The sequence below is a fragment of the Entelurus aequoreus genome, linkage group LG02, assembly GCF_033978785.1.
Source record: "Entelurus aequoreus isolate RoL-2023_Sb linkage group LG02, RoL_Eaeq_v1.1, whole genome shotgun sequence".
NCBI classification, from domain to species: domain Eukaryota; kingdom Metazoa; phylum Chordata; class Actinopteri; order Syngnathiformes; family Syngnathidae; genus Entelurus; species Entelurus aequoreus.
In genome coordinates, this window is record NC_084732.1 from 66,411,857 (window position 1) to 66,434,422 (window position 22,566).

A 22,566-nucleotide genomic window follows, 5' to 3' on the forward strand; every position below is an offset into this window, starting at 1 on the left:
GCATACAGGTCCAAGTCTTGTTGATTTACAAGTGAGATTGTTGCAGGAAAACCAAAGGTGATTTGTATACTTGAGTTATGTTAACAGTGACCCAGTTATGGGTCAGTAATATTATTCATGTAATTCCGGAGTGAAAGGCACGTTTATCTTCACTGGGTGTAACAGTGCTGTGCAATTGGTGCAAAACAGGAAAAAGTGTTTGGTGCATGTGCGGAAAAGAGCTGTGGAATATTTGTGCTGTTGATGGCGACGGGGTATGGCCAACAACCTTCTGAAAAGCAGCAGTGGCAGTTGTCTGGATGCTACATTATAAAACAGCATGCACTCACTCCTATTGTTTAAAACTGCTGAGATTTTCTTTCGCATCTTTGGAAAGCTATAGCATTTGTATTAGAGTACTGTATGTTTTGGTGGGTATACTGTACGGTTTATAACTATATTAGTGGTGTAAAGGTACACCATCATTGCGGTTCATTATGTACCATGGTTTTAAGGTCACAGTTCAGTTAATTTGCTGGTATAATAAGGGCACATTATTTCAAAACATGAAACTAAGATAACCTTGGAATTCGGTACACCAAAATTAATCTGAATATAAATGCATGTACTGTTACACCACATAGTATTCATTGATGCTCTGAAACCAGATTTGGTCACCATGCTGATCAACACCTTTATTCTGCCATGAACTTTTGCTATATGTTAGCCAAATCTAGGAGGGGAAGGGGTGAACAGACCCCAAATGTTCTGTAATTGTCCATATTTATTTGTGGTGCTGCACCACAAATAAAATAATGTATGGGAAACACCGATGTACATTGCAATTAAAACACTATATTTTGTCATACTAAAATACTATGGCAAATGGCATGAAACGTTCAGTCCTTTTTGAAGCACATTGACACTTGTAACCGTGCACAAAAAACACATTTTATTTAAAGTAATCTTATTTGATTAACCAACAGATGCATAGTTTTATTATACTGTTTACAAATTAACCACAACAAAGACAGTATTCTTAGAAATATATGTAGTTGTATAAGCAGATACCGTTTTTTTTATTTTGAGTTGAATTGAAAACATGAATGCTTTTTATCCTCAGGATGCTCCAGAATAATCAACTTAAGACGGTACCTAGCGCTGCACTGAAGAACCTTCATTTTCTCCAGTCTCTGTGAGTTATTAAATCTAAATTTTTATTTGCATGCACGTGGATGGCTTTTTTTTTTTTTTTAATCAAACAACAAATGTGATTGTGCAGTGCTTTTTATTGATCTCACTGAGGCAATTGATACTGTAAACCACTATGTGCTGTTCCAAAAACTTTAGAGTATAGAAATAACACAACATACAGTAGGTTGATTCAGTAATTAATTATATGAATTATAGGACGTGAAGTGTAAGAGTGCCGGGATAAAAATCTGACTTCCTAAAAGTTACATTAGGTGTGCCTTGGGGCTCCATCCCTAAACCACTTGTACTATTTATGTCAGCTCCTAAAGATTATGATATTTTTTTCTACATGTAAAACACTTCCTTGTGTTCTACATAACATGTAATGGTGGTTCTATGGTCAAAATTGTGCATAGGTTGTTTCACAGACCATCTTCTAACCACTTTTTGACCTTCTAAATGGTAAATGGGTTATACTTGTATAGCGCTTTTCTACCTTAAAAATACTCAAAGTGCTTTGACACTATTTCCACATTCACCCATTCACACACAACATTCACACTGATGGCGGGAGCTGCCATGCAAGGCGCTAACCACGACCCATCAGGAGCAAGGGTGAAGTGTCTTGCTCAAGGACACAACGGACGTGACTAGGTTGGTAGAAGTTGGGGATCGAACCAGGAACCCAGGTTGCTGGCACGGCCACTCTCCCAACTGTTCCACGGCGTCCTTCTCTTCATGATGCTCTGTTTTGTGGGCAGTCTTATCTACGTGGCTGCGACTTCTCCTAGTCAGCCATGTTGTAGCTTTTAGCGCTTCCAAAAGGAGCCTACTGACGGATATAAGTTAGAACTACACGCTACTTTTGTATTAGAAATGGCAACAGCGGATGATGCATGTGCATGTACGAGCCAGTCTACCCCACAACAAAAATACGGTAATGAACATTTTGACTATATTGTCGGACAACAATGGCAGACTCGCGCATAGCTCTTCGGCTAAAACTCTACAGTTGGAGATATCCGCTTACATGACAAAACGTCACAAGTTGTGCAAATTCCAAATGGCTCATTTCGTGGAAGTATGAATAAAGGCAAGATTGTTTAATAAATATCTCCGCAAAAGCTCCATGCTTTGATTTCAAATTTTCCGGACTTATGCAGATCCTAAATACAAAAAAGGGTACCAATACGTCAAGACTGGGTGATATGCCCATTAAATAAAATCTCATATTTTTTCACAAAAAAATTGGATTTGTTTTTTCCTGATTTTTTTTTTTCTTTCTCCCCTTCCCCATACTTTTTAAAGAAACCAATGAATAGAAATGACTGAGATAATTCAAAAAGTCCAAAACATTTTTTTATTTGTGTAATGTTGTTCTTTTCAGACCAGATATATATACCAAACTTAAATAAAAATATATTATACATTGTATCTAAATAAAAAAAATCAAGTGAGTGGACAAACAGAGGCTTTTTCATTCACACAGCTTGGCGATGTGCAGAGCGACTGCTTTAATGATAGCTATGTGCATTGGGCTTTTTTCTCATCATACATATTATTATCATACATACCTTAGATAAATGATTCCACCACAGTAAGCTGCTTTTTAGCCCATTGTCTGTGTGTTGCGTCTCATGAAGAGTTGCTTTTCCCACACTCGGCTAGAGGCTTTGTTTTCAGATGCTGAAATAAGTTTGTTGTGCTGCTGTCATTTTTAAACAAACTTTGCACCGTGCAGTCACTTGTTCCACGCCTGTTGCTGCAAAACCAAAGTAATGACAACACTTTTCTTTGGAACAAACGTCTCGCTCTCATTATCATTAGCATAAGCTATGTTTTGCTAGTGCCGCTAAGGAAGTAAGGGGAACAAAAAGCATGCCAGAGCAAGAGGAGAAAAAAAAAATATATATTTTTTGAATTGTCTGCTACAAAAAACTCAAATTTATCGCAGAGGTCTACAATACATAAAGAAAGGTTGGTTTTGCATAATAGGTCCCCTTTAAAAAAGAGAAGTAAAAAATATCATTTGAACATGTATGCAAACTAAAGTTGTCCCGATACCAATATTTTGGTACCTGTGCCAAAAGGTATTTTGATACTTTTCGAAATAAAGGGGACGACAAAAAATCATTGTTGGCATTATTTTAACAGAAAATCTTATGATACAATAAACACATGTTTCTTATTGCAATCAAAGAACCATTTTGGCATTAAATATGGCAAGGACGTATTTCATGAGTTTATAAACAATAACAAATTTAAAGATTTTTTGATAATAAAAAATATCCATGTACCGGTAATCATTATACTGTAATATTGACTATATGTAACCTAGGTGGTTCGGCCTCCTGCCTTTATGCCATTCTCTCATGCAAACCCTGATCATTTGCATGAGAGAAGTGTTCTGACCGCCAAGGTTCACTAACGTGTACACAGCGCATCCACACTGGCTGGCCCCTATTACATACTGTATATACTTGTACTTGGTATTGTTACAGTCGATATTTGTATAGATCCACCCATTTGTTTACATTCAGGAGCGCTAGTTTGCTGTTAACGGTTAGCTCGTTTATCCTCTTATGGTGTGTATTGAACCATGTTTAGCTATTCCTCGTACTGCATGCATGATACTTTTAAGAAAAGTAGTTATTTGTTGCCATGAAGGCGAGATTGGAGATTTAGAAGTCGCTAAAACCTTGTGTACGGACATTTGCTGCTTGCTAGCAAAGTTTTAAAGTACCAGTAGAGTGGAAAAACAAGTTGACTTCATATGCTTAATTGTGTTTCACTGTATTCATTAAACCATATTCAATTGTATTTACAATACCCAAAGTATGTGAAAATACCGTCTAAACATCACAAAATGCCACAAATTCAGTCAGCCATTTTCAATATTCCGCTCCGAATACCTTCGGCTATTTCCGAAGATTGGCGTCACTACAGTAACGATTCTGCACTCTGACCATAGTATCAGATTAGTCATACTGGAAATACGCAAAAATCAGAAAGACCCATAGAAAGAGATGTGCTGTCTATTATTCACAATCCCTATATAAGACATGTACCGGTACACATGTTTGTTTTTTTATGCCTTCTAAGTCGTAAATAAATAAATACATAAAAAGTCTGCTAACAATGGAGTTTATGGGGGCTCTCTATTTTTCCCAGAAAACTCACTAACCATCCAAAACCCACAAACAATACTGTATTTACATCTTATGACCTGAATATTAACAAAATATTAGTACCGTATTTTTCGGACTATAAGTCGCTCCAGAGTGTACGTCGCACCGGCCGAAAATGCACAATAAAGAAGGAAAAAAACATATATACGTCGCACTGTAGTATAAGTCGCATTTTTGGGGGAAATTTATTTGATAAAATCCAACACCAAGAATAGACATTTGAAAGGCAATTTAAAATAAATAAAGAATAGTGAACAACAGGCTGAATAAGTGTATGCCATATGACGCACAAATAACCAACTGAGAACGTGCCTGGTATGTTACGCAACACATCATGGCAAGAGTCATTCAAATAACTATAACATATAGAACATGCTATACGTTTACCAAACAATCTGTCACTCCCGATCGCTAAATCCGATTAAATCTTCCTCCCCGGTGTCGCCTCTGGTATGTCCTTTCTTTCTGCTGCTCGATCGCCGTTCTCTGCTGCATATTTCACTACGTCCAGCTTGTAATCTGCAGTATATGATTTCCTTTTCGGTCCCATTTTAGTTCAGCCCTTCTCAGTTTTTATAAGTTACCGCCAATGTTGATGTGATCTATTTAAATAGCTACGGCAGTAGCGTATAGCATATAGCAGTTAGCATACCATGACCCACAATGCACTTCTGCTATGACCCTCCCCCGCCAAATTGTTATTGGTTGACGTGTGAGTGACGATTGCTGACGTGTGTGTGACGATGGCTGCCATTTGCTTCATCTCTTACGCGAATGAGATAAATAATATTATTTGATATTTTACGGTAATATGTTAATTTCACACATAAGTCGCTCCGGAGTACCGTATTGTTCGGAGTATAAGTCGCCCCGGAGTATAAGTCGCCCCGGAGTATAAGTCGCACCGGCCGAAAATGCATAATAAAAAAGGAAAAAAACATATATAAGTCGCACTGGAGTATAAGTCGCATTTTTTGGGGAAATTTATTTGATAAAACCCAACACCAAGAATAGACATTTGAAAGGGAATTCAAAATAAATAAAGAATAGTGAACAACAGGCTGAATAAGTGTACGTTATATGACGCATAAATAACCAACTGAGAATGTGCCTGGTATGTTAACGTAACATATTATGGTAAGAGTCATTCAAATAACTATAACATATAAAACATGCTATATGTTTACCAAACAATCTGTCACTCATAATCGCTAAATCCGATGAAATCTTATACGTCTAGTCTCTTACGTGAATGAGCTAAATAATATTATTTGATATTTTACGGTAATGTGTTAATAATTTCACACATAAGTCGCTCCTGAGTATAAGTAGCACCCCTGGCCAAACTATGAAAAAAACTGCGATTTATAGTCCGAAAAATATGGTATGTTCACTATTTTATTTAAGACCAAAGTTGTTCTTCGATTGCAATAAGAAACATATTTTGAATGTACCATAAGATTTTTTTGTAAAAAAAAGCCAATTATGCCAATGTTTTGTGGTACCGTTTATTTACAAAAGTATCGAAATACATTTTGGTACCGGTATCAAAAATTTACTTGGTATCAAATAGAAAGAAGCAACATCACACACAGCTGGCAACGAACACACACACACACACACACACACACACACACACACACACACACACACACACACACACACACACACACACACACACACACACACACACACACACACATACACACTACAAATAACTAAGAGGGAACAAATCAATGAAAGGAAAAACTTCAGTTTACAATTCAAACAATACTCCCTTTGTAGACCAGAATATATGACAGCCATGGAAGCACATTCAATCTCTTTAATAACTACCGCTAGCACAATCCAGTGAAAACATTTAACCGAGCTGCCGTAACTGCCGACAAACTGCCACTGCTAAGCCAGCAGACACAAATGAGCTAATGCTGCTCTGTCTGGGCATTGATGTCACACATCACTTAGCAACCGGCACTGCCTTTTAAAGGCACAAACTCACATGTGCACTGCCCTAAAATGAAATGTCTCTTAACTGCCTAAGCCAGATATTTGATTTTTTTTTTTAAATAACACTATTACTTTCCCTAACAATAAATTACATTCATGAAAGAGTATTTCTGTTGCAATTACTTTTTTGGCAAAGTAACAGTACGTAATTACTTTTTAAAAGTAATTTCCCGAACACCGATGATAATGCCATGTATGATGTTTAAAAAAAAAAAAAAAAAGCACAGTGCAAAACGATGACTAAAGCAGTCGCTCTGCACACCACCAAGCTGTGTGAATGATAAAGCCTGCGTTTATCCACTTACTGAATCTAGTCTTTTGCATACAATGTATAATACATTGTATTCAAAGAAGTATTTTATTCATGACAAAAGTTTTCACTTTATTAATCTCAATGTTGTAGACTTATTTATTTGCATGCAATATGCAATGTTACATTTTTGTTAAAATAAGTATTTTATTCAAAACATAAGTATTGCTTTCCAGAGGAGGGTCTTAATTTAGTTCTTAAAAACCATTACATAAAAAGCACAATTTATATTTTGTCTAAAAAGAACATTATACAAATTAGAGTGTATGCATTGTCATTTCAAGCTACTATTTTTTAATTGTATTCAATGCGTTCTCTCCGGTTATGTTGTACACACCTTGTACATCAGGTTAATTTTCTCCACATCACTTTGGCGACCCAAACCACCAACACACAAATGATAAATGATAAATGGGTTGTACTTGTATAGCGCTTTTCTACCTTCAAGGTACTCAAAGCGCTTTGACAGTATTTCCACATTTACCCATTCACACACACATTCACACACTGATGGCGGGAGCTGCCATGCAAGGCGCTAACCAGCAGCCATCAGAGGCAAAGGGTGAAGTGTCTTGCCCAAGGACACAACGGACGTGACTAGGAAGGTAGAAGGTGGGAATTGAACCCCAGTAACCAGCAACACTCCGATTGCTGGCACAGCCACTCTACCAACTTCGCCACGCCGTCCCTATCCCTAACTACAACCGGCGTTGAGTTAGCTTTTTTTCTCAACAGTAGCCTAATATTTGCAGGATAACTCCAAGTCACCGCTGACATCAAATTTGCCGCCCTCAGCTGCGCATTTTGTGCCAAGTTTCATTCTGTTTGCTTCAGTGGTACCTTACAACCAGAATTGGAGCGGGAAAACGGTTGTCTCTGATTGGCTGTTGTCACAGACATTTCTGCCTGCCATATTTGATCAAATTAATGTGCTCACTGCTGATCACCCTGAAATCTATCACGATCATATAATTGCCCAGCTTTCAAGGGTGTCTCTAATAATTCTTAAGGCATGCTAAACTTTTTATCAGAAAAAAAACCCTACATAAATGTAAATCCTTGTTGTTCTTCATCACTTTACTTAAGGTTTTTGTTTGTTTATTTTAAATGGCCAACCCTAAGACAGTTTCCTTCTCTAGTATTTTTTTTTTTAGTTTGTCAGCGACAGACAGATTGGTTACTCTCTAGCTTTATGCCGGTACCATCACGGCCCACCCTCCCTTTGTTACTTGTTTACCCCCGTTTCTTTTTGTGTGTTTCTTCCTTGTCTTTAATAGATGCCGATTTTTCGTCAGCATTTAGGGGTCTATAGTAGGTGTAATATACTTTTGTGGAGTCAGGACCGACTTGTTATAAAGCCTTGGAGAGCTAAATGTCAATCAAGACTTTTCTTTCCAGCCCAGACACTTGAGGAATTTTGAGGGAGTATGAGACACACAAGGAGTATAAGGGGAGAAAACTGTTTGAACATTTGAACATTCAATACAAGAGTATTTCACCAACAAATTGCAAAATAGCCTTTTTTGAATTGTTTAATTACAAAAAAATGTGGTACCACTGTACTACTTAGAGGGGTCATGTTATGATTTTTTTTCTACATTCAAAACACTTCCCAGTGGTGTACACAACATGTAATGGTGGTTCTTTGGGCATACTTTTGCATAGATTTAGTTTTACAGACCATCTTCAAGTTGCTTTCTTTCCGCCTCTTTAAGATGCGCCGTTTTGTGGGCTGTCTTATTTACGTGCCAAAGCCCTCTTCCAAATTCAGTCTTCTGGCCGATGTGCTAGAACTATACGCTAGTTTGTATTAGAAATGGCAACAGCGAAAAAATGCGTGTGAATGTACGAGCCAGTCTGCCCCACAACAAGAGGATAAAGAAGCAAAATTACCTTTGTGGCTACAAAGTTGTACTGCAATATGGGACTCACACAAAGCTTTTTAGGTAAAATGTTAACATATCACTGACGTAACTAAGGAGAAAAACGTCACTAAAGTCTCAAATTCTGAACGGCTCGTTTGGAAAAAGTTTGTTAAAAGGCAACATTGTTTTTGTTTTTTTTTAATATCTCCGCCATGCCTTCATGTTTTGATTAGAAATTTTCCGTACTTATGGGGATCCCAAATACAGCAAAACGGATGCCAACAGGTAAAAAAAGTAGTTTTTGCATAATAGAACCCCATTAACTAATGTCACTATAGGTAAAACATTTTGGAAGCTTTGACAAACCCACACAATATGTAGGTTATGAACAAAGTTTATGTGCACTATCAGATAATGTTCAATGTTGAGAGACTGTAGAAGTGTTTGGCTTTTGCAGTGTCATTGTTTTAATAGCTTTATCTGGTGATAGGGTTAATTAGTTCTGGCAAAAAAACTTTCCATGTATAATTTTTGTAAAATACCTTTTTTTGTTTTTCTTCCCCCGTCTTTTTTTAGCCGACTAGATGCAAACCATATTACCGCAGTTCCAGATGACAGTTTTGAGGGTCTTCAGCAACTGCGCCATCTTTGGTTGGACGACAACAACCTTACAGAAGTCCCTGTCGCTTCTCTGAGGCACCAGGCAAACCTACAGGCACTGACGTTGGCACTTAACCGCATCTTCTACATACCAGACAACGCCTTTGCGAACCTCACCAGTCTAGTTGTTCTGTAAGTTCTTTCAATCTTGTCTTCTAATTGTTCTTTAAATTCTGGCACAAACCTGTCACTGTTTATGGTCATCAGTGCATTATCCCTTTTCTAGGTTAGTAATTATTATTATTTTATTAGGGGTGTAAAGGTACACATGTATTTTTTCATACTGAGCTTTTGGTTCGATTTGCGTTTTGTTCTTCGAATACCGAAAATTACCCAAACAGTTACCTTAGAATCGAGGTACCAAACTGTGATTATGCCGAAATGTTCCATCCTTATAAAATGTTGATACCTAATGTGTGTAAAGCTTGTTAATCATTTGTAATTGATTCATAAAATATATCTCTCCCTCTCCCTGGCTTATATTATAATAATTAGGGTTCCTATGCAAATATGGAAAAGTATGGAATTTGATTTGACAAATATCCAGGTCTGGAAAAGTATGGCAAATGGAAGCTCATGTGGAAAAATATTTGAGTTTCCAAGACTGTTACCACTGTCCAAGACTGTTACCACTGTCCTGTTTTCTAAAAGATACAATTATTAATAACAACAAAAATAATTCATTATTTATTTTTTAATGCGTTTGCTAGCGCAGATTGAATGTTTGCACAAGAGCACACAGTAGGCTACGTCTCCCAGAAAACATTTGGGAAGATTGACAAGTTGAATGCCCAGCCCTCTGCTCTCATCCTCCTCCAACCCATTTTAAGGCCCACCGGGTGTCGTCAAGTTTTACTGCTGCTTCAACAGACAGGTGATGTTTACACAATAGATATGACTAGACACGGCACACCCCTTTGAGTTTAGTGCGTATGGCGAGCCTAAGCTAGTAGGGGCAAAGTGCCAGAGCATTCCATTGTTGTAGACCGCACGCAAACAAAGACAACAAGAACACCAGCACAATGTGCTGCATACAGTTGTGAAATACGCAATACAGTTAAAACAAGTTAGGATTTATTTTCAATATACCGAACAACGCATTGTATGCCATTGCTTCAAATAAAATCTTGTCCCTCCCTAAGATGGCCGCCACGTTGGCACGACACTTAGCATGGCTGCTACAGCATGTAACTAGTTACATCTATGGTCCACACACACTTGGTGAACAAGTTATTACAATTCCTTGTATGATCTTGAAATGGGTAAATATAAATTTTCTGTCGAAATATGAAATACAATACAAAGACGGATACTGTATTTGTATTGTATTTCATATTTCTGAAATCAGAAATATGGCTTTCTGATTTCTGATACTGGAACTTTATCAACTTTCTACTTCCAATGTCGGAAGTTAGAAAGTTACAACTTGGAACCTTGAGTGTTGGCCGATTTCGAAGAATCCTATACGATATCAGTGGGATCATAGTATATACTTTTTCATTTTGTAGTGTGAGATGTTAGAAAAGGTTTGATCCAGGGAAATACCAAAAATAACAATGGTAGGTATGAAACACACAGATGTATGCTTACGTGGAGTGTTAATGTGTTTTAGCGGCACATAGCGGTCATGATAATTCGTTCAATTAAGGGCATGACGCAGGAAGTTGAATAATGTGGACACATTTGTTACTTTTTAATACACTTCTGCCTTGGGGACTTTGTAATTGTAAGTAATATGCAACTGTTATATTTTTGCACTTGCTTATATTGACAAATGCTGTGTTTTAGACTGCAATGTTGTTCAATTAAGGACACATATTCATGGGTCTAGCTTGTGTACTCAGCTGCTGTGTACAGTAGCTGCGAGTTCCTAGTAGCCTATAGCCTACCATGTTTACCTTTTTGTAAATTCCGTCCATCCGTTTTCAACCACTTGTCCCTCTCGGGGTCGCGGGGGTGCTGGAGCCTATCACAGCTGCACTCGGGTGGAAGGCGGGGTACACCCTGGACAAGTCTCCACCTCATCGCTGGGCCAACAGATACACAGACAACATTCCCACTCATATTCACACACTAGGGCCACATCATAAAAATACAACAAAATATGAAATGTGTGTGTTTGTTGGAGGACATTTAGATGTTAACTGTCCAGCTTTGCACAACTAACACCTTGCAGGACTGCTTGTATTGTAGTTTATTTTGAGGTTTTAGATGCAAGCTGGAATTATTTGATACTTGTTTTTTGGTTTTATTTTATTATTATTTTTGCTGATATCGGACCTATATTTGATACCAATATTGGATCGGGACACCCCTAATCTCCAACATTATCACGATTTTAGCATTCATTGTTTCCAATTGTAGATATCCAATTGTTTGAATACTTAAATGTGACTAAAAAAAAAGTCTGGATAAAGTACGGAATTTTTGTATTTTAAATCTGGAGGAAACCTGAATATTGTGCTACAAAAACAAATAAAGCAGATGCACAGTAATCAATGTTTTAAATGTTTTCTTAGTGGTGCCATCTTTCCAGTAAGTATAAGACAGAAAAAGCTCAACAGGAACAACCTGATGGTATACATTGTTAAACATTAATTGAATATACGCTGACTTAGTACATTCTTTGCTAACCAAATTGTCCTGAGGCTGTCTAACGATGCATGCTTAGGAGTATCGACAAAAGATAAGAATGAAAAGAAGACGCCTGGCTCGAAGTTGTATTTATTTGATTTTAACATCGTATGAAACAATAACTGTGCTAACGTTTTCTTCTTTTTTTTATAGGCATCTTCACAACAACAGAATTAAAGAAATTGGCAGCAAATGTTTTACAGGTCTTGTGAACCTAGAAACACTGTAAGTTACCTGTTAATGTGTTTGTGTGGGAGACTGTGAATGTGTGCAAACTGTATGTGTGCACGTGCTAACAGCTCCTCCACCCACCTCTGCTCTGCTCCTCCAGACATCATTGTCTCCACTTCCTTCTGTAATTGCTTGAGAATAAATAGAGCAAAGTACATGATTCTTATCAAATCTGCCCTCCCACCGTTTTCTTCTTCCTGTCATAAAAAAAATCCTTTGGTGACAGCTGCAGTCTACTGGAAGAGCAAATTCATACTACACAACAAAATAGTTTATTGGTACAAAGGGGAGTGAAAATGTGCCCTAATCTGTAAAAAGTGTCTTCTGATGTATACCAATGTGTGCATTGTTTTACATATTAATGCAGCACACAGTCGTCTCTTAGGCCATGTCCACTTAATCATGGATATTTTAAAAACAAATATGTTTTATGCGCTTTGGTGTCTTGTCCACATGTAAACATATACTTTTGTTCTTAAAAACGGAGGATTTCAAAAACTCTGTCCTCAGCATGTGTTGGGATGGGTAACATGGAGCCATTTAGTTTGTGTAATAGAAATGTGCAACATTGTCATGTTTTTAAATCTTATTTAACAACAGAAAATGAATATAATACACAATACATGTGTTGTTTCAGACACGTGCGTGCGCTTTATAACACTTTGGCAATTTAAAAAAAATAAAAAAGAATACAAACAATGATGTTTCCTGAGCTCTGTTTAAGTCTGCCTTGATTTTAAAGATACTATTTGATAAATCACTGTATTGATGGAACAGAGGTGTTATAATGCCACAAGTGTTGGTTTCATTGTGTGCAGTGGAAGACGCGTGTGTATGAGTCTTATAATACATACATTGATTTAAAAACAAACCAAAACGATTGACGTTTTCTGGGCTCCTAGACTGTTTTGAGATCGATGGAGATCGTTTAACACCCAAAGGTTTTTTCTTTTTAAGTATTTGTGTTTGTGTGGACATTGACCAAAATAAAATATTTTATATTTGCAGGGCTTAGTGTAGGTCCGTTGATTTTAAACAAAATATGCGCTGTATTTTACATCTAATATGTCACCTCATTGATGAATAGTGGCGTTATGTCCGAGTTCGTGCTTAATGAACTCAATAGTTGCAGTAGCAGGAATACATCTTACATGTATTTTTATCTTAAGAGGAACTACGAAGATTCTAATCTAGACTACCGTTCAAAAGTTTGGGGTCACCCAAACAATTTTGTGGAATAGCCTTCATTTCTAAGAATAGACTGTCGAGTTTCAGATGAAAGTTCTCTTTTTCTGGCCATTTTGAGCGTTTAATTGACCCCACAAATGTGATGCTCCAGAAACTCAATCTGCTCAAAGGAAGGTCAGTTTTGTAGCTTCTGTAACGAGCTAAACTGTCTTCAGATGTGTGAACATGATTGCACAAGGGTTTTCTAATAATCAATTAGCTTTTTGAGCCAATGAGCAAACACATTGTACCATTAGAACACTGGAGTGATAGTTGTTGGAAATGGGCCTCTATACACCTATGTAGATATTGCACCAAAAACCAGACATTTGCAGCTAGAATAGTTATTTACCACATTAGCAATGTATAGAGTGTATTTCTTTAAAGTTAAGACTAGTTTAAAGTTATCTTCATTGAAAAGTACAGTGCTTTTCCTTAAAAAATAAGGACATTTCAATGTGACCCCAAACTTTTGAACGGTAGTGTACATTGAACACCCTTCTGTGTGGTGTGGATAATATGTATTGGATATGCTTTGGTGTAAATTTTGCTCCGCAGTCACATTTTGAGTATGTCGGCAAACAGTTTGTGTGCGCAGATGTTCCCTCCATGCCCCACCTTCTCCAAAAGTATCAGAATGTTATGTGAAAAAAGCACACTGTTTAAATTAGCAGTGGGGGAAATAATCTGCGATTATAAAGTCGATTAGTAAACGTCGATAATCTATGTATTTATGTAAATAAAGTAATGCAGACAGTTCTAAAATTTGGCTGACTGCAGCAAGCCACCTCACCGAGAAATCCGACCAGCTTCTTTTATTTTAGGTCACTTATGTTCCAATTTTGCAAACATTTCCACTGATTGAATATATGTGAGAATTGATTTAACTGTTTCTTATTACAAATTTTCTAAAGTTGCAAGTGATAAACGTGTATTTAGGGAAACAAAAAGAAATGTCAACTACATCAATATATATATTATTATAGATGCATCAATAATTGATTTTTAACCGAATCGTAGCTCCTGAACCGGGAATCGTCAGATGCCCAAAGATTTCCACCTCAAGTTTAAATATATGAAACCAGAAGGAAGGACACCAAAGATTGAAAAATAGGCTGGCTGACAGCATGTACAAGCATGCCACATAAGTACGTCCGCCAAGCTGTGACGTCACAAATTGCCCACTGTTGAAAAAAAGACCCAACACAGCGCTCAGAGGCATCCAAAACTGAATGCAAGCTCACATCCAAATGCATGGACCTTATGATTTGACGCTTTGGCGTGGTTTAACTCTTTAACATTGAAATAACAATTCAACATAAACAACTTAGTAAAGAGAAAAATCATCGAAGTTCCCCTTTAACAAGATAACATAATCGAGAAAATCACTGGAAAGTGTCTTTTGGTTACACCTCCCTGCCTACCGACCTGCAATTTTCAATGTTTATTGTTGTATAATATAATAACTTAACAAGAACTATTTTTTTGTTATTCCAGAGATCTTAACTTCAACAACTTGCTTATTTTTCCCAAAGCAATAGAGGCACTCCCCAAGCTAAAAGAATTGTAAGTATACCACTCTTTCCTCGACCGTTAAAAACTCCAAATTATTTACTCCTCATTGTAATGTTACTTATTTATGTTATTTAAGTTTATATATTTGCATTAGTTTGCAAAAACAAAGGCTCCACACACAGCTAATATTATAAACAGATTTTTTTTTTTAAACGGGGTCTCTAAAATAGAACCTAAATGTATTTTTCAATGGAGGCTGAATAATTTCAAGTGCAACCGTAACTCTGATACCTACTGTATATTGTAGTACTCACTGCAGCATTCAGTCAAAACTGTGATTGCCCTTTTAGAATTTGAAACTAAGAGATTTGCAAAACAATTGTATTACTCCTTGAATGTTTTTCTCCAGAACCAATACAACATTTTTTACAGCAACATAATTTATAGTAACTCCACATAAACAATTGTTATAAGACAGAAGCAGTTATTCTGTTTTTACAACTCTGTTATTCATTTACAGTGTTTCTTCTCATAAATATTTGGTGCTACCTGAGTGCCCTCTCTCATAAACACACTACAAAGGGAATGTCTGTGAATGTAGCTTGTTACAAGTCTGTATACTAAGTGGCAGTTTGTGTTCTAACTCCGCTTCTTCACACACATTATACGTAACTGGTCTGCCAGAGAATAAAAAGTTGTAGCGGGAGGGATCTGTGTTGCCAACTTAGTTATTTAATTAATATATTGAGTGCGTAATCACACCTTAAGGTACTCTTTCAAAAAAGTGACAAAACAAATGGAGACTTTGGGAGACTCTGACATGAAAACGTGTATCACTCTTAACGAGCAGCTAGTGCTGCTGTAGGCCCTTCACCCATCTAAAAGTACTCACAGGCTGCGCCGTCTTGTATGTAACATTATAAAAATGACAATAAAAAGCAATAAAAGAAAGTGACACATTTATATTTTTTTGCTTTTCATGTTTTTCTTCCACAATGGTATTCCTCTCTTCTACACCGTCCATTACCACAATTGGCATGCTAATTTGACGATATCGATACGCCATCCCGCCACAACCCACCAGTCCTCGCAGTCCTATGGGAAATACTGGTGTACATTTTATTATTATATTAATATATGGTTTAATGGATACATTATAATTATTAGGGAAGGTTGACTGCATGGGTTCCCTCCGGGTACCCCAGTTTCCTCCCACCTCCAAAGACATGCACCTTGGGATAGGGGACGGCGTGGCGAAGTTGATAGAGTGGCCGTGCCAGCAATCGGAGTGTTGCTGGTTACTGGGGTTCAATCCCCACCTTCTACCATCCTAGTCACGTCCGTTGTGTCCTTGGGCAAGACACTTCACCCTTGACCCTGATGGCTGCTGGTTAGCGCCTTGCATGGCAGCTCCCGCCATCAGTGTGTGAATGTGTGTGTGAATGGGTGTTTGTGGAAATACTGTCAAAGCGCTTTGAGTACCTTGAAGGTAGAAAAGCGCTATACAAGTATAACCCATTTATCATTTATCATTATAGGTTGATTGGCAACACTAAATTGGCCCTAACGTGTGAATGTGAGTGTGAATGTTGTCTGTCTATCTGTGTTGGCTCTGTGATGAGGTGTACACTGCCTTCCACCAAAGCGCAGCTGGGATAGGTTTCAGCACCCCCGCGACCCAGAGAGGGACAAGCGGTAGAAAATGGATGGATGGATAACTGACATCAGTGAGTGTGTGGCACACTGTCTAGCTGTATTGACACTGCACTGACACTGTTAGTGTTTCTTAATGAAACCATTTGTTGGATTAAAAACTCACTACATTTGACCTGCAAATTAAATTAATAGTTAGCAAGGCAAGGCAAGGCAAGGCAACTTTATTTGTATAGCGCTTTTCATACACAAGGCAGACTCAAAGTGCTTCACAGACAACAAAGTGAAATGAAAGAAAATAAAAGCAAAATTAAAATGCAGACAATAAAAATAAAGCAAAAAATTATTTTCTTTTTTTAGAAATTTTGCATCATTAGCTGTGCAGCAAGGAATACAAAACGTGCCACTCTGGTCAATGAGCCAAATAGTAAACAGGAAAATAACATTCACCTTATTTGGCACTAGATGATTAAAATTATCCCACTCTTAGGAATTTTTCCCTTTCAATCGATAATGGTGACAAAACGTAATCGGCTGCGGAAAACCCACTTCTTTCAGTTCAAGCAGTCACTCTTTTGCCAAAAGAAGCACTTTCTGATAAACCGTTGGGCTGCAGTCAAACGACATAGCAGCTGTATGGGTCACATGTTTGTTTATTTAGTAGCACATGCATTGGGTCAATCAAGGACACAGTATCACTCCTTGTGTTTCATAATGCATCAATGCTTTAGTATCGTTTGACCCATCACATAAATTGCGACTCCATGCATCTACGACAAATACATACTGTAAATATGTTACCGTGTGTGTGTGTCTCTCACCAACTGCTATTTCAGAATAGTTTTTTTCTTTCCACTTGAAGCAAAGCAGCACATTAAAGCTCATGTCATCAAAGCAAAGCGCTTACATTCTACATTTGAGCAACATTCAATTAGTCTTTTTTTGTGCCACTTGATTGTGAGATACACATCTGTCAGACTATATTGACAATAAGCACTAAATTTACAGTGCACATTGTGCCCAAAACACTGTTTATAAGTCAATCCTGTTGACATGAGGGTCATTTAAAAAAGTGACAGTCAGTATTACTCTACAGTGAATGACGGAGGTGTAGTGTAAGGTGGAATAATGTGTTTCGAGAGAGTTCTGGCAGTGAATGGCGGTGATTACAAACATGGTGTTGTGGTTAGAGTGTCCACCCTGAGATCGGTAGGTGGTGAGTTCAAACCCCGGCCGAGTCATACTATACTGTTACCAGGTTTTCACAAAAGAAATGATGTGCATAGACCATAATAAAGAACCTTTAAAAATGTTTGTTTATGACATTCTTGTGTCAAAATATCGGGGTCTTAAGCTTAATTTGAAATCTGCAAGCAAGTTAACTGTGATTAATCAAAATTCAAATGTGGTATTCATCAGATTTTTAAACGTGAATTGTTCAACCACATTAAAAAAAAGTCTACCATGTTCAATGTATTTGTTTATTTTTTACTACAGGGGGTTTCACAGCAACGATATTGCTTCTATACCTGATGGAGCTTTCCTAAACAACCCTCTGCTGAAAACAATGTAAGATCTCACATACACACACACACACACACACACACACACACACACACACACACACACACACACACTGATATACCTGCTCACTTCAGGTTAGTTACTCAAATGTGTACAAACGCTACCATAAACAACATATGCCCATGAGTTCTAATACCTGTGGTCATCGTGTCCTGACATTTTCTAACGCAAAGTTTTGTAGTATGTTATTTTGTGGTTACGAGTCACTTCCATAAATTATTAATACACTGAGGAAGGACTTCATAATAGGGCTGTAACGGTATTGTAGATACAGCGTCAGTCTACCCCAGGGCAGCTGTGGCTATGAAAGTAGCTTACCACCACCAGGTGTGAATGAATGATGGGTTCTACATGTAAAGCGACTTTGGGTACTTAGAAAAGTGCTATATAAATCCCAGGTATTATTATTATTATTATTATTATTACGGTTTCAAAATCTTTTCAATAATGCCGGGACACATGACAGTTTCAAACGAAAACTTAGTGTGTAGTTTTTTCCTGGCACTTTTGCCTTGATGGGTCTGAAAATAAATTACATCTGGCAGAATCCTCTGTGTAGCGCGGAATGGAAATGTGGGGGCGGAGAGAGTCAGGGAGAGAGCGGAAGCAAGAAGTGAAGTGTTTTCCACTTCATAGTCGATATGAGGAATTGTTTTTTTCAAAATAACTTTTTGAGTTATGTTGCTAACAGACAAACCAACCCTAGCAAAAACATGTCCTCTGTGGCGAAAGTAATAAAGCACGCCACGTGTTAAAGCCCAAACAGCCTGAATCGATGCGCATCGTGCCGAGGGAAAGCAATTGCTGCACACATAAGCTACCATCACCCGGAAAACATGATGCCAGCGAACCTAAACGTCAATTTGTGAGGTATTTACATTATTGAAAGTTAAAATGTGAGTTAACTTTTCTGAGGAACTGCATTTTCCAAACAGATATGAAAAAAAGTCCACTGTAGAGGACTCAAAAAGTAAAAGTTTAGAACAGTAGATATTCCCACACAAGTAATAAATATCATTATAACATTTTGGAAATAAGTTTAATTACACTAAATGTGTTTATCATAAACATTCCTGCCACTTAAAGGCCTACTGAAATGATTTTTTTTAATTTAAACGGGAATAGCAGATCCATTCTGTGTGTCATACTTGATCATTTTGCGATATTGCCATATTTTTGCTGAAAGGATTTAGTAGAGAAAATTGACGATAAAGTTCGCAACTTTTGCTCGCTGATAAAAAAAAAAGCCTTGCCTGTACCGGAAGTAGCGTGACGTCACAGGAGCTAGTATTCCTCACAATTCCCCATTGTTTACAATGGAGCGAGAGAGATTCGGACCGAGAAAGTGATGATTACCCCATTAATTTGAGCGAGGATGAAAGATTCGTAGATGAGGAACGTTACAGTGAAGGACTTGAGAGACAGTGATGGACGTATCTTTTTTCGCTCTGACCGTAACTTAGGTACAAGCTGGCTCATTGGATTCCACACTCTCCTTTTTTTATTGTGGATCACGGATTTGTATTTTAAACCACCTCGGATACTATATCCTCTTGAAAATGAGAGTCGAGAACGCGAAATGGACATTCAGTGCCTTTTATCTCTACGACAATACATCGGCGAAATGCTTTAGCTACGAGCTAACGTGATAGCATCGTGCTTTAACTGCATATAGAAACAAAAAAATAAACCCCTGACTGGAAGGATAGATAGAAAATCAACAATACTATTAAACCGTGGACATGTAAATACACGGTTAATGCTTTCCAGGCTGGCGAAAGTTAACAATGCTGTTGCTAACGACGCCATTGAAGCTAACTTAGCAACTTAGCAACGGGACCTCACAGAGCTATGCTAAAAACATTAGCTCTCCACCTACGCCAGCCAGCCCTCATCTACTCATCAACACCCGTGCTCACCTGCGTTCCAGCGATCGGCAGAAGGACGAAGGACTTCACCCGATGCGTTTGGCGGCCCGGAGACGTAGGAAGTCAAGGTGAGGTCGGCGGCTAGCGCGGCTAGCGCGGCTAGCGCGACTAGCGCTCCAACAAAGTCCTCCTGGTTGTGTTGCTGTAGTCCGCTGCTAATACACCGATCCCACCTACAACTGTCTTCTTTGCAGCCTTCATTGTTCATTAAACAAATTGCAAAAGATGTCCTGAATACTGTGGAATTATGAAATAAAAACAGAGCTTTTTGTATAGGATTCTACGGGTACCATAACTTCCGTTACTCTGACTTCGTCACGCGCATACGTCATCATACCGCAACGTTTCAGCCGGATATTTCCCGGGAAGTTTTAAATGTCACTTTATAAGTTAACCCGGCCGTATTGGCATGTGTTGCAATGTTAAGATTTCATCATTGATATATAAACTATCAGACTGCGTGGTCGGTAGTAGTGGGTTTCAGTAGGCCTTTAATTTGACACATTATGGCATTGTGAAGTTTTTTTTGTAAATATATCAAAATATCGTACCGTGAGATTTTGAAACCATTCCATCCCTACTCCATTTCCTTTGTTTTTTTGAGTTAACTCTTTCCTTTCATTAACGTCTCCCAGCCTTGAAGCAAATTCGTCTGGTGCCAGTGCATCACAGAAAAAGAAAGTAAACAGTGAAGAGAAATTGTAAAATTATTAGAAAGTTGAGAAATGCTCAACGGAGCTGCTTGCTAGGGCCAAGCCGCTCAAAAAATTGCAACCATCATTAAGGATAAAGATGCTATCTTTAAACATGTGAAAGGATTAGCTTTTATGAAAAGGACAGTGATAAGCAAGCAGCACAGTAGTCTTATTGAGACCTCCCTCTTTCAATAAGATTCTCTTTTCTTTTCAACACCCTCTTTAATGTGCAAAACAACCACAGAGATAATAGTAAACTATTTTTATGTATTATATTTAACATTTGTATTACTCTATTTTCTATTTTATTATATTCTTTGTCTTCTGTTTACAGTAGGAGTGACTTGTGTTTTAATTAGGTATAAGTTCCGACTTCCACTCGACTTACATAGCAGTCACAGGAACAGATCTAGGACCTCCTGTGCCCCACTAAGTTCAACTAAGGTTATACTGTGCACGTGATACAACTGTTCTTGTCTAATAAATGGCTATCCCTCCTCGCAGACATTTCTATGACAACCCTATGTCCTTTGTGGGTGCTACGGCTTTCCAGAACTTGTCTGACCTCCACTCTTTGTAAGTTGCCCGTTTTACTGACTGACGCAAATCAATGTCTAAGGTTTCCTGCGAGGGTTTTGAGAGGCATTTAGTAGTATAACGTTGTAGTTGTACTGTACTTGACTTATTCCCTTTTTCCCCACCACGTATTTTTCCAGGATGCTTAGAGGAGCCGACATGACGCATGACTTCCCAGTCCTCACGAGGACCAACAACCTTGAGAGCCTGTGAGAGAGCCTGGATGCCTAATCAGACCTTACTCTCTTTTGCATGTCTGTGATTCCTGATGACGTTTTTATGTTACCAGGACGCTGTCAGGAACCAAGATATCGGCCCTCCCCGCTGATTTGTGTGACAATCTCAAGCTCCTTGAAACACTGTAAGAAACTTTCCCATTCAATTCCTCTGTTTGTTGATTTTCTTTGTTGTCATGCCTTCATTTTAAATATTGCAAGTAAGCTAATTAGCCTTCTGTATTCCGCTGTTAGAGATTTATCCTACAATGAGATCAAGGAAGTACCATCCCTTCAGGTCTGCGTCTTACTCCAGGAGATGTGAGTATTGCTGAAACTATAATTTATATCAATGCGAGTGCTTGAAAATACAGTGGAACCTCGATTTACGAACGCCTCTATTTGCGTCCTTATCGGTCTAAGATCCTTTTGATCAAGCCAACTATGCCTCTGAATGCGAATAATGTCTCGGTGTGTGGACTCTTCATTTATTCATTAATTTTGTGTGTCGCTGAAAGCTGAATGGGGGCTGCCATTTGACATCACTTCCTGTACACAAGAGCATGGCCATTTTGAAGAGGCGGGGACACTACAACACATCCTGTTTTCATATTTGCGAGGAGTACACGGCGGTGCCAACGGCTCACGGTTTGGCTCGCAAATATGGAATAAACAAATCCACAATTGTAACCATTTTAAACAAGGATGTTTATATGGTTGCTGACTTTGACAAAGGGGTTAAATATTTTCGCAAGGATAGAGAGTGAGTGCAAGAACAGGTCGAAAAATTGTTGCTCGTGTGGATAAATAAGAAGCAGCTAGCACGTAATGGCATTTCTGAAGCTATCATTTGCGAGTAGGTTTGCCATTTATATGGCGACTTGATGTACAAGAGTGACAATGCTGGATCCAGCACGGAAGAACAATTTAGGGCGAGCTGTGGGTGTTTGGAAAAGTTTAAGACAAGAACGATAACTGCCGCAGAGGAGTTTATGAAGTACTTCGAGGATTTTATCAGCGAAGAGGGCAAATGGACTTTTGTGTGTGCATGCATTGACAGTTAGGCTGGCTGTTTTGTGGTTTGGTTCCCCAACCCTAACCCTAA

General features: G+C 38.1%; 1 protein-coding gene across 1 annotated transcript in view; it reads left to right on the forward strand.

The window, feature by feature from the left end:
* The window catches only part of lgr4 (leucine-rich repeat containing G protein-coupled receptor 4), an 88,839-nt gene that overhangs the window by 53,246 nt on the left and 13,027 nt on the right, over positions 1-22,566 (forward strand). The window contains exons 4-12 of the mRNA XM_062030854.1: positions 1,103-1,174; positions 9,120-9,335; positions 11,991-12,062; positions 14,793-14,861; positions 17,961-18,032; positions 21,175-21,246; positions 21,387-21,455; positions 21,536-21,607; positions 21,717-21,782. Coding sequence (XP_061886838.1) covers positions 1,103-1,174; positions 9,120-9,335; positions 11,991-12,062; positions 14,793-14,861; positions 17,961-18,032; positions 21,175-21,246; positions 21,387-21,455; positions 21,536-21,607; positions 21,717-21,782 — 780 coding nt within the window. The remainder of the gene's footprint in view (positions 1-1,102; positions 1,175-9,119; positions 9,336-11,990; positions 12,063-14,792; positions 14,862-17,960; positions 18,033-21,174; positions 21,247-21,386; positions 21,456-21,535; positions 21,608-21,716; positions 21,783-22,566) is intronic.